General features: G+C 36.5%; 1 protein-coding gene across 2 annotated transcripts in view; it reads right to left on the bottom strand.

Moving 5' to 3' along the window:
- Positions 1-14,152, bottom strand: part of ARB2A (ARB2 cotranscriptional regulator A) — a 206,293-nt gene that overhangs the window by 126,674 nt on the left and 65,467 nt on the right. For both annotated transcript variants that reach the window (XM_035099875.2, XM_060280200.1), the window contains exon 6: positions 2,653-2,871. In XM_035099875.2, the coding sequence (XP_034955766.1) occupies positions 2,653-2,871 (219 nt within the window). The remainder of the gene's footprint in view (positions 1-2,652; positions 2,872-14,152) is intronic.

The raw sequence follows: 14,152 nt of genomic DNA, 5'->3' as shown, positions 1-14,152 counted from the left end.
GAACAAAAAATTGTCTTATAAGAAAACACAGTAAGTAAGCTTTCCTGCCATATTGTGTGAGATGAAGTTTATTACCCAGACCAAATCAATCCCCTTAACAAGCTGTAACATACATTGGCAAGTACATTATTTCATAGTTAAAATTTTTACAGCTTGAAACAATAAGCACTTTGATCTTTCAAGCTGTACTCTTAAAGCTTCAGAAGGTACGCATAATCTGCTAGTTAGTCATTTCTATTTATATTCGTCTCATAGAAAAAGACTTAGCAAAGATTTTCGTTCTGTTGTAGCTTATGGTTGTAAATATGGATTACCATAGAGGTTTGTGTAGAATTCTTGAATAATGGGAAACTGGGCCATTCACAGATATTTAAGTATATATTAGTTACAAAAGAGAGAGTAATAATCTGTCTGCCTGTCTTTGGGCATAACTCCACTGTGTTTTGGTGACATCCCTTATGGGTTTATGGGAGTAGTCAACCGGTATTCTCCTAGTAGGAATTAGCACAAACTGTATTTTTTTAAAAGTCTGCTGAGCATACTACAAACCTTTCTCAGAGCCTAGTACTACAAGACTGGAAAACAGCACCTTGTAATGCAAGTCATGTAGGTCTACCTTAATTTGTCTGTTCATCAGATGCCTAAACACACAGTAATGTCGAATATAATAGGTAAATTTGCAAAACAAAGGAAAAAAAACACTGTGAAAAAAATGAGAAATAAATATATTATCACTGTACATACAGATATACAGAAGAGCAATGGTGTGGCAACGCCAACTTTCAATAATATAAGTTCACTACCTATAATGGTCCAATCTTAATCCATACGCTAGCAAACAAGAAACAAAAGGGTTGTTCTTCTCATAGAGAAGTCCTCTGAGTGATTTTGATAAACAATGCATGAAGTCATTGAAAGTAATTTTGAAACATCCGTGCTATGAAGTCTGCCTATTTATTTTGACATTGTGTTCTCAATGAATTCTACCTGGGTACAGTTGGGACTTCAAGGACTGTGAATGTCATCAATTTCTCCCCTCTGCAGCCCCCCCCCAAAAGCAGGTCACCAAGGGATGTGGCCCTCTGGTGATGCTTTAGTTGTGGAGATATATTTGAATTCTGAGGTGTGTTCTGCTTGTGCAGTGAAATCTTTGGCTCTAAGCTGTATTCTAATAGGTGACCTGGATTAGCAGGCAAAAAAGAGCATAGTACTTTATGCAGTGGCCTTCTCACCAAAAACATCGAAATGAAAGCAATTCACACTTAATGATACAGCACTGTGACTCAGGTCCTGTTCTCAGCCTAACTACCCAAACCCAAAGAGAAACACAGGAAAGAGTCTCAAATCTGGGCAGCTGTACAACACCAAGGTTCTCTTACCTTAAAAGAGAGGGAGGTGCTTCTCTTAAAGTGGAGCAGACTAATGAGTAATCTATTGCACATCATATAAGACAGTAACATGGAAAAGCCAACACTTTTCAGTTGCTCTTTAAAATACAGCTATTATTTTCCTCATTCTTTCCTGTTCCTCATTCATTCATATAGACATGCAGTTGGTTCCTATTTCTTTCATTTTAGCATCTAAAGTTAAACTTCTTAGTTAAACTGTATTTGTTTTATACATTGAAGTCATCTAGAGTAACATTAATCATCATCATAAGGAACATGCAAAAAAATGCAAAACATTCCTATTTCCCCCCTGGTTTTTCACTGTTCAATCATCCTAGGTATCCTAGGCAGAACATTCTAATGACAGAGCATTTATGATATATTTTATTCTTGAATAACAATGCAAACTTCTATAAAAAGAGCTTTGAAAATGGCATGAATATGTCTCGAATGTATAATGCATCATATGTATATGAAGCAGAATGTGTCAAAGTGCAAATAATATTGTTTGTGCCCCCTGCAGAATTAGAAATCCTTGGGTAGCACTGTTATAACGATCCCATGCTGCTAGTATTACAAAGTGCAAAGGTTCACTGGCTAAGAAAAGAAAAGAGCAAGGAGCAGAATTTCCTCACTGCACTGTTCTTGAACTATTTTGGTTTAAATATTTATTAAGGTATTTATTAATAACTGTCTCCCTTTATCCTCCTTCAGAGGTTTAGCTAAAATACAGTGGGTGGGTACTCATACAGAAACGCTACATTATATGGTAAAGCTACAATCATACAATATTGACATCAGAATTTTGCCCACTATATTATTAATTTATCAGGCAATATGTTAAAGTATTAAGACTATCATTCTTGCTTCTCAGGAATATAACAGCATAATGCTGCAAAGAGTCACCATCTGTAAAACATGTTGCCTAAACTGTATTTAAAAAGTGTTTCTGAAAGACAGATCTTATACACACATCTACTCTAAAAACATTTCATAAATTACTTTTCAAATCAGTCCTTGTCTCTGGAATGCATATTATGTTCCCTAGGGCTTTATTTGAAGTTTCTCTTTGAAATTAAGTACGATTTCCACCCCACCCCCACCCATTTTCACATTGAATGCAAATGAAAATAACAATAGAAAGAAGACAGTTTTACTTTTAGTACTTGATAGTTATATAAATGAAGAAAAATCACATTTTTAGAGTGCAACCATGTATGTGAAATTAAAACATTTTTCTATTAAACGAACTAGAGCAACTTACTCTAATATACAATTGTACTGTTTCCTTTTCTTTTTGTGGATTCCGATATTTCTCATAGAAGTCCCGTCGCTTCTTTGTATCTTTTTGGATTTTATCTTTTCTCTCTCTCTTTTCTGCAGGTTCATCTGAGCTATCAGGAGACAGCTGTACTTGGGCTTTTGTCTTTTCAATCTCAATATAGTTCTCATTCGGATTCAGTACTATTACTCCATAGCCTTCCTGTGTCAGAGGAAGAAGAAAAAGAATACATATAGATTTTGCCTTTGAAATGGTTTACATTTTATTTTATTGTCTTGAATGTATATTTAAGATGTTTTCATAAAGTTGACAAAGGATAGAACTGTCTCATTCATTTTGTGTTTGCATGTGAATTTATTTACAGTCTACATTTATGTTCACTTATTTGCTTAGTTCTTTTTAACCTTTTAATATATTTTCAATATTGTATGCAATTCTTCAGAAAGTAGGTTTTTTTAAAATAAAAAAGTGATTATAGAATAAACACATGCTCACCAGCATATACAGTTAATGCTTCATTGACAAGAACTTGTACTTTTAGCAACATTGCCTCTTTTAAAAACTATTCAGCCAGCGTTATGCTCCAATCTAATGTGCAGTTAGTTTTTTAAAATCGGAATGATTTCAAAGGGATTTAAGCAGTCAAACTGTGTGTAGGATTACAGCCTAAACTATTAAACACTTTTGTCCCATAGCAGATAATTCACAAACTGATAGCTGAGTAACAATGAATCAATATAAACTGTGATTATTTGATGTTGCTAAGAAATCAATGAATTAGTTACCAGTTTAGACCTGAACAATTTTATTGGAATTATATGATGTATCATCTTCACAGACTTTAGGAGAAATTAATATTTTATTTTTCTCAGAAAATGTTTACTAATGAAGAATATATGAAAGCATGGTGCATAAAAAGCATGGTGCATTTTGTGTAGGTTAAACAAAATACTGAAATACCTCTGCAAAAGGAAGAGAAAGGAAACAAAAGCAAAAAAATAACACATAAATTGTGGATCTATCCTCAAGATTATTTTGAAAATCTTATTTATAGTTTTCTAAACAAGTTCCAGGTATTGAAGTAAAACTCATTTTAACCTACTCAATCTAACAAATAACTTCTGCCTAACAGACCAAGTGAGCAGATGAAAGACTACCTATATAGATGATCAAAGTTAACAAAGGATACTTTATTTGGTGTTGCTTTATTCTAATCTATGTAGCTATTCAAAAATCTTGTAATGCATTGTAGTAACTGTCAGGTAGACAGATTGTCACTTGGTGATTTTCTACAGTTGGACACACTCGACTAGTTATTAAAATCACATTTGAAGAAAGTTCTTACTCCTCTTCCTTGTGGCTGCACAACTTTTCACGCCCTTCTCAAATTTCTGCTATACCTTCTCCTCCCACCAAAACTAAAGTTAAAGAACACTGTTGCACTCTGTTAAGCAGGGTGAAATAGAGGCATTCAGTTCACTGTCTATGGTGTAAGGGAACATGGCAAAAAGGTCACCACAGGCCAAAGAGAAAATTGCCTCCTAGATTCTGTACCATGAGTAAGTGATCTCCTGTCATCTTTCCCCCCTCAGCTCTCTCTTCAGAGTGAACCTATGCACACGTACCTTATTCTCTGGAATGGAGTGATCATGTATAAAGTAGAAATTGTACTAGAGTATAAGATGATTCAATTCAGATATGTATGAAAATGAACTTAGGATCCAAATGTGTAATATTCTGAAAAACAGATTCCTGCCTTCAGGGACTAATTCAAAACTACTAATGAAATAACACCAAACAAAGCACCTTTCATACTATTTTAAACACCATGCAGAGAAAAAAACTGGTTAACTTTTTATAACCATTCAGAAATGGTGCCCTGCAGAGCTCAGTGCTTTAGTTTGCTGTCCATGTTCCTGACCTGTTTATTCTGAGCAGATGTTCTGTGTATTGATTCTTTCTTACTTTCACTACAATGCAAGATGTAAAATTCATGTATTTGTTATGATTTTACATGTGTAACTGAAATGTGAAACTGTATCCACATTTTGTTGCTCACAAAAACAGATACACATAAATCACCAGAGAAGTAAAATTTGTCTAAGTTATTGATTATGTAACTGAAAATTACATGACTCATTTGTCCAATTTTATGAGGACATAATGTCAATTTTTCAAAGACACATCAACAGATGAAAAATGAATCCATTTCAAAAATCACAGCAACATAAATCAATTAAAGGATTTTTATCAATTAGGTTTTAAACAGCACAAACCAACCCTTAGTAGCTCTTTAAAACTTTTTCAAATACCATATTTGTTAGAGTAACAATAAATTAGCATGGAAATTCTATCATACACTTCATGGTTTCTTTCTAAAAACCCATTAAAATGTTTCTTTGCTTTTAAGGAAGTTGATATAAAGTCATATTCTTTTCCATCTTTTGTCCTCAGCCACTTCAGCCTAAACTATATGAAGAAAAATAGGCATAGGAAAGAGGATTAGGTGTAATATACAATACTTGTTTAGATAAAAGGATGTAGAAATGCAACATAGCATATATAACCACAGCAGAATTTAACCTATCAGTTTTGCTAAATTGTTATCAACTCAACCTATCACAAGTTAATCTATGTCTTTAACCAAAGTATGACCTCTTCACTTCTGCAAACAATGTAGGATTGGGTTTTTAAAAAAGATTTCATTGGGGTCTTTAATATTTATATTTCAATCTGCATGATTTTTGAATATCACACTTGTAAAGGAAGTTATTCAATTCAAAATTGTTCTATTACCAAATTATTAATGTCAAAGCCCAAATAACTTCTGGACGTTACCACTGGCTTCACTGAGTTAAAGCAAAGTTGACATCAACCTACAGTATGTTTAGGTAGAGATTTAAAATATGCTGTGGCAAGTAGTAAGACAAAGCTATGGTTTTATAAAAAGGGCATACAACTTGTAATGTACCTTTTAGGAAAAGTGAGCAAATACTACTCTATGACCTCAATTTAGGCAGAAGCACACACCCTCCCCCCCCCCCGGCATATTTAAATGACTATTCAGAACAGTATCAACTGATAAGTAGCTACTAGCCTTGTTTCTAGTCCAGGTGGCCCAATTAGATGTAAGAAAATGCCTTCAAAAATTAAACAAACCCATAGGTTAACTTCTTAATATTAGTTTCATTTTTAAAAGCAGCCATTTAATTTTGTCTATATTTGGAAAGCCATATTTTCTAAGTAACATTTTCAAAGATAATTGCCAATACTGCTTTTTCTAACCTTATTAGATAAATCTCTCTCCCTTCCCCCAATACAAATATGTTTTGCAGATTGTTAGAAATATTGGCACCAACCAACTGCAATATACTATATTTGAGACAGAATACAGTATTCAGTAATCTTCAAGTTCATGTGCACAGACCAATTAGCACCAATAGATGTTTTCAGGACAGATGTAGGAAAATGAAGCTATTTGCTAGATACGCAATCTGATAGTATCAAACACCAGTTCTAAAATCTATTGGGCAGAACATATACCACAAGGATATTATCTGATATCTCTCCAAAGTCTATTGCATTAGGATGGTGTAAATTACGAAGACATTCCAAACAACTATTTCAGAAAGCTTATTTTCAGTTTTATATATGAGCTTACTTGACATTCAGATGATAGATGAAGTAAAAGCAAGCTTAGACGGACAACTGTTAGCAACTACACAGAATCCGAAGAATGCTTTGCATCAAGTGTCACACAAAATGCCACAAGTGTGTTAGGTAGCAAAATATAATGGTCACATCCTGTTTTGGAAGTCTCTATAAAATGCCCCACACACTCTGTATATACATAAAACTAATATAGCATATTAGTTTTACCATATTAGCCAGTAATAGAATAGTCAATAGCAATAACAAGTATTTGAGATACATTCTGGAATTCTACAAACCTCTTATGTCTGGAAAATGAATAATGAGCTGAAAGCATTCAGTCCTGCATATTAATTCACCAGAATGGGATGCCATATGTGACCAGAGAGGTCAGAGGCTAGAGTGGAATCCCTTGACCTATGCAACTATCTTTCTGGCCTGTAAGTAAGAATCTGTAGCAGATCATTTTCTTGAGCTTTATCAATTTGATTCTTTTAAAAAAATAAACAATAAACCCATTTACAACATTTGAAGCAATATCAAAGTTAATCCTCAAGAAAAGCAACCCAAAGAGCTAAGATTTGTAACTTAGATTTGTGCATGTTTAAAATGGACATAAGAATGTCCATTCATCTTTCTGAAAGATGTATGTTCTCTTTATTTCCCATCTTTTTCATAAGAAGAGTACCTATGTGTCACTGTTGCAACATCCTAGGTGCAACAGTAGGATGAGGTCATGACAACCAATCAGAAGTCACTAGTGAAGCGTAAAAGTAAACATAGCTGTTGGAGATGCAGCTCAGCTTGAAAAATGCCCCCTCCATTATTTGAGCAATTTTCTCAAGACGTGACCTGAGACTGAAACGCCTGAAATGTCAGTTGACTCCTTTTTGTATTTCCACCCAATGTGCATTTTGGCAACTGCACCCTGCTAACGCTTTGTAATATTTTCATCCCAGTTACACCTCATCTCTCAGGCTCCTGAATTCCACTGCTGTGTCCAAATGTGTAAAAATGCTGTATTACTGCCAAACACACATTGTTCAACCAAGTTTCCAACTTAAAATAGCTCATCAAGTTAGGCAGGAAAAGAAAACATGCCACAAAAAGTTTTTAGAGGACCACCTGTTGTCTATTATTTTTACATAGCACTTACTCATAAATCATAACACAGGGTAATTAATCAAGCTGTCAAAGAAAAGGTCAAAGGTTAGGTAGGGGAGTCAGAAGGTCATGCATGGGCTGATAGAGGTCAGGGTCACACCACATTCCTCATTATCAAGTTGGGATGAGAGACGGCCCAAGCAAACAAAAGTGAAAGCAGATGGAGAAGTGAGTGGATAAAAAAAAGAAAAGAAAATTTCACAAACAAAAAGAAAAGTGAAAGAAGAGTGTCAGCTGCTTTCAAATAAAGAGCAGAATAGAACTGAAATACTCTGAAATGTGCTCAAAAGGTCTAAACACAACATTAAAATTGTATTTTTATTCTTTACATGTAATATATATTTATTTGAAAAATATTTGGTAGAAAACAAGTAACATAAAACTACATGCTCTTGATTTAAGTTTCTTATACATTTCCCCCTACATTTTCAGGCATATTAGGAAAAAATAGCTACTTTGATCATCATCATCAAATCCTGCTTTTCCTTTTATAGCTACAACCTATGGAAATGTAATAAAAAGCTTTTATTTGTATGAAAAATAGGTTTTGAACTATATTCTTCATACACACAAATGTTCATTAACACAAAGCATCATAAAAGTCCTTCTGGATGACACAAGAGTTATAAAATATTCTATGATTACACTGACCTGAATTAGATGCAGAATACTGTGCAAAATTAGCTGTCACCCTTTCCTCAAAATCTTTGTTAATCTCATTTTGAATGTTTGCAGCTTTATCAACACATGCATCAATGTCAGCTCCTTGGTTACTGAACCGCTGTACTTGGAAGAAGATATAATTAAAATGTTTTGGCACAGAAAAGGTGAAATTGTATCTTCCCCTGTTCCCTGAGGAGTCTGTAAAACATGTAGGATATATTGACAAACACACACCCTTGTCTAGAGCCCTGACATTCCAGGTCACCAACTGCTATTTATTTCAGAATATTTACACTTACTCATATGATCACCTGCTGTGTTACTAACTTTTAATGGCTGCTAAAAGTGTAAGAATTAAAACCTCTTAATGCCTCTTCTGATAACTTTATTTTAATTCTGGAAAGGTTTCCTGCTTGTGTTATACCACTTAGATTAAGTGATATATAAATGCCTTAAATAGTAAATAAATATCTAAAACTATTATTCAGGCATTCTAAAACCACTGCATGATATAAGAGCTGAGGCTGAGAATGTTTACTGCAACCCCATTTGGTGTCCCCATAGCCCTCCATGAGTTAGAGGGGTAACCTCTACAGCAGGAAGTCTTTTCTACCTGTGAAGGCTCCCTTTGTGTTTGAGAACCCTGATTTTCCATGGTTCTAAATTGTGTGGGGAGACAATTTGAATAGAAAAGTCTTCTTTGCTGCAGACATCATCCCTCCAACTCATGGAGGGCAATGGTGATGGGAACAGAGAGTCCCCTCATCCTTACCCCCTTCTTATTGCCTGGGAGATTTAGATTGCTTGAGTAGTGCAAGTACACTGTTTCTCCGGAAATAAGACGTAGCCATAAAATAAGCCGTAGCAGGATTTTTAAGCATTCAAGGAATATAAGCCATACCCCGAAAATAAGACATAGTAATAGGCGCAGCAGCAATGCCGGCCGCAGCAGGAGGATAAAATAAGACATCCCCTGAAAATAAGCCATAGTGGGTGTTTTACATGGTATAAAAGAAACATGCACTATGTGTTACTTGGAAATCCTTTTATGCAGGGGTCCCCAAACTAAGGCCCGGGGGCAGGATGCGGCCCAATCACCTTCTAAATCCAGCCCGCGGACGGTCTGGGAATCAGCATGTTTTTACATGAGTAGAATGTGTCCTTTTATTTTAAATGCATCTCTGGGTTATTTGTGGGGCCTGCCTGGTGTTTAGAATGTGTCCTTTTATTTTAAATGCATCTCTGGGTTATTTGTGGGGCATAGGAATTCGTTCATATTTTTTTCAAAATATAGTCCGGCCCACCACATGGTCTGAGGGATGGTGGACCGTCCCATGGCTGAAAAAGTTTGCCGACCCCTGCTCTTATGTAATAATGTTGCAACTATCTAGATTTTAGAAACATTATAAATGTATCTAGATAATAACGGTTGATTTTGTTTATTCTCATACAACAATTTCCAGCAGAGTCAGTGTCATGAACCTAGACTTAACAGGGTGCTTTCTTAGGTGGAAGGGAAGAGGTAATCACTGACTCTTCCTTCCCTGTGAAAAAATCTGCTACAGAGAGTTGGTGGACCCTGTGGAACAGCAAGGGAAGTGGCACTGTGGAATGCAGGAGGATAGGAAATTAGACAATAATCTCCTCCCTCTCTTCTTTTAGCAGGAACATCTGCAGGATTCAAGACCCTTTGGTTTGCAAAAGGCATAATATTGTTCCAGCCCAATAAGAACTGGGTGTGATATAACACTTTCAATTTGTAATTAGTAAACTAAATTCTCCAGGGTTAAAGAGCTGTGCTAAGTTATATTTCTCTAAAAGAGATGCCAAGAACGCATACCGGACAAAACAAAAACAAAAGGATGTGTTTCTTATATATTTTGAACCAGTGTTAATGTTAATTTGTAGGCTGCTCTAGGACTTTTTTTCAGCTGAAAGAGGAGTAAAAATATTCTAAATAAATATGCTATTACAATAACAAAGATGTTACATTAATAATTTTTCGGACACTAATTATTATTATTATTTTTGAAGTGTGACTTCATTTGATGGAAACTTTAAAGGTATTGTACTCCATACATTTACGTTCCCAACAAGCATGTGCTAAGGATGGGATATAGAAAACACTGTGCTAGCATAAGTTTGCAAGGCACCAGGACTGCAGCAATGTCATGATGACACAGGTTTTACAGCAAATATAAATGGCAGAAAACACATTTGTTTTTTCTAATGAGGTGCAAAAATAGTATGTTTTTAAGAAATAACACAAAATATGGTGTATTCAATGGACTGGATGCAAACTGTACCTTCCAGAAATGGGAGGACTCCTTCTGTCTATGGAAACCTTTTCTTTCAGAGGAGGATTCCTACTGGTGGAATGGGGAAGAAGGTGTCTTTCATTTATTTCCCCTCTCCCCACAGCCCACATGCCTCCAAGAAAATTGTTTCAGAGGGCTGGGGACCCTTTGGAACAGCATGGGAATTGCTGTTGGGAAAAGAGAAACCAGCAAAAAATAGTCATGGTTCCTCCCACCCCACAGCATAATGTAACTACTGGTGGTGGGAAGAAACTCTGGATCTAAACCAACATGAGCAAAAAACAAATTAACCATAGGAGTGGTCACATGTTACACTCAACAAATATACAAACTATGTACAGTGGAACCTCGGTTTACGAATGCAATCCGTTCCACGGAGGCATTCGTAAACGTAGGCATTCGCTCCCCGAAGGCACGCTCCTGCACGTGCGCAAAGCGTTGATAGAGCATTTCTGTGCACGCATGCACTGCGCAGAAGCAATCTGCACATCCGGCGCCGCGGAACCCGGATGTAAACACTTCCGGGTCCGCGACGTTTGTAAACGGAGGCGTTCATAAACAGAGGTAGGTGTAAACTGAGGTTCCACTGTACACAGTAGCTCAGCTGTGCAAATTAACAAGTGTATGAATTAACATGTATAGAAACAGTATGTACCTGCGTCCAATGTAACATTTGAACAAGTCTACCTATCTATCATCATGAATCAATCCAAACTCTGTAGACTGTGGTGCATAACAGTGTGTTTACACTAATAATTTCGAGATATCGTTTGTGCAAGGATTCTATTACCAGTATGTAACTTTATATTCTCTCACATGAGTTCAAATGAGGGGAAAACATTCATAATTATACCCACAAGGTTAAAATTCTATCAAGAACTGGTGGGGGTAATGATTACAAGACTGTGTTACAAATCAGAAAGCTCCCAGTTTGAATCTCTTTTCTACCATGAATTCAACAGGTAGCCTTAGGCCAGCTATTTTCACTCAGTCACAGGACACCATGTGCATTATAGGAATAGTGATATTTGCCTACATTACAGGGTTTTTGTAAAGACTTCAAGATAATGTATATGAACTCCTTTGAACACACAAAAATGGGATGCCATTCTAAGTATTATTTAAAAAATATATTTTTAGACTGCATTTTAAGCAAAGAGCATAAAAAGTGGTTTACGATTTATCATACTGAGCAATCACAATTTAAAAGTGAAATAAAATAAAATACAATAAATTTAATCACAAAAACATTACTAAAACCAGCACTAGAGAAACAAAATATAGTCAAACTAAAACTGCGGGAGGCAGTGGAAGACAGGAGTGCCTGGCGTGCTCTGGTCACAAAGAGTCGGACACGACTAAACAACAACAACAACACCAGAACAGTCCAACATCTAGATATTAAAAACCAAAGTGAAGAGGAAGTATCTTTAAAGACACATGAATATATCAAGGAAAGGCACCTGTCTAACCACATGGGATTAAATTCTACAGCTGAGGAGCTACTACCTGTTCCAGGGCTCCTGAGAATGATCTTGAGGTGCAGGCACTTTGATATGGGTGGATGTAGTGCTTAAAGTAACCCAGTCCAAATCAGAGCTTGAAAGTGTTTATTACCTGCACTACAAATTTAGCCTGAAAATGCATTGTAACCAGTGCAATGGGTAAAACATAGCTGTAAGGTAAAGGTAAAGGTACCCCTGACCATTAGGTCCAGTCGTGACCGACTCTGGGGTTGCGGTGCTCATCTTGCGTTTTTGGCCAAGGGAGCCGGCATACAGCTTCCAGGTCATGTGGCCAGCATGACAAAGCCGCTTCTGGCAAACCAGAGCAGCGCACGGAAACACCGTTTACCTTCCCGCTGTAGCGGTACCTATTTATCTACTTGCACTTTGACGTGCTTTCGAACTGCTAGGTTGGCAGGAGCTGGGACCAAGCAACAGGAGCTCACCCCGTTGCAGGGATTCGAACCACTGACCTTCTGATCGGCAAGCCCTAGGCTCTGTGGTTTAACCCACAGCGCCACATAGCTGTAATGTGCTCCAAATACTTGGCACCAACCAATATCTTGGCAGCTACATTTTGCAAATAAATAAATAAATAAATAAATAAATAAATAAATAAAGGTGCTTCATTGGAAAGAAGTTACAAAGAAGCATATGCTGAAACCAGCAGAAGTATATATATATGTCTCCTCTCCAGGAGAGTACCAAAAGCTGTCCTGGGGCAGAAATATATTCTAAAAGTTGTTTGCTTTATCATATGCTAATAGAAAATGAAGAGAAAGGGGTTGGGACTCCAGGAAGTGAAGATGAGAGAGGATGGTGTGTGGGAAGGATTTTGCTGTGAAAGAGCAGAGTGGGAAGGTATTATAAGTTGAACCTACAACATATCCTCAACCCCTAACAGGAGTAGTCCTGTTGAGGGTTACAGCTAGCTAAGCTGTAAGAGATAGGTGGGAAAAAATTGCCTTCTCCCTTCCCTCCTGGTTTTCCTTTTCCTTTGTCTACTTCGCTTTCTGTGGCTCTTGGAGTCCACTGAGCATGCTGATTGTTTTCCAGTGGCTTCTTTTTAGCACTCAGCCACCTGAGTACATTATTTGATAAGGCAAGTGGAACTCGCAGCAACAGCACTGTATCCTCATTTCCTAGCAGCAGAACTGTTCTTGTTCAGGGTTCTAGTCAACTATTATAGGGTCAGTTTGGCTGATTCCCCAACCTATTTTTTCATCTTCTGACTGATATTCAACATTCCATGACTCATGGAAACTGCTGACCAGGCTCAATCCTCATTGTAGTGTTTTGACCTTATATTTTCTTTTAATTTAGAAACTTTAGCATACTTAGAGAATCACTTATTTATATAGAAACCAGTGCTTTACTTTAGGATTGCCTCATTTAGCCTGCAAATGCACAAATACTCTGAGGGAGAAAGGAAAACTGTTTGAATTTTGTGCATTCTCAGGTTTCTAGTGCCTGTGATCTTATTGAGGTTTTTGAAATAATTTCAGTTTACCATTCTGATGTCCTCCATCTCGTAAGTAACCTATCAATTTAAGGAAAGTCATGCAACTGGGGGCATTGTTATGCCTCTATAGTTTGCATGGCTAGAAAGGTCTGATGATTTTACACTTTCTGGTGGTTTGTATGAATCAATCAGAGTCCACATACCTCCTTCCCCTTTCTTCTGAAAGATGTATTATTTGTTTGCCTGTTGTTTCTTAGTTCTATAGACCATACTGTGCCATATCAGTAATCCCAAAATGGTTTCCAACATATAAAACCACTCAATTATAAATGCATTTGAATAAAAGTTAAGGATGGGAATCAAAACAGCACTGTGCCAGTCCAGATGTCAAAAAGATAAACAATTACCAGTATATGACCTTCTGTAGACATCTGAAGGCAGCCCTGTATTGGGAAGCTTTTAATATTTCATGTATTGTGCGTTCTTCTATATTCTGTTGAAAGCTGCCCAGAGAAGCTGGAGCAACCCATTCAGATGGGTGGGATACAAGTAAATAATAATAATAATAATAATAATAATAATAATAATAATAATAATAATCTCTTTGCATCACTCACCTATTGAATTTGGTCCACAAGGCTAGAATTTGATGAAGATCTGGTCTGCAAAGCCAAAACAGTCCACCCCCCGCCCACTCTAGCGACTGGGAAAACGAAAAT

Source organism: Zootoca vivipara, chromosome 11 (genome assembly GCF_963506605.1).
Source record: "Zootoca vivipara chromosome 11, rZooViv1.1, whole genome shotgun sequence".
Classification (NCBI taxonomy): Eukaryota; Metazoa; Chordata; class Lepidosauria; order Squamata; family Lacertidae; genus Zootoca; species Zootoca vivipara.
This window is presented reverse-complemented; position numbering and strand designations above follow the sequence as displayed.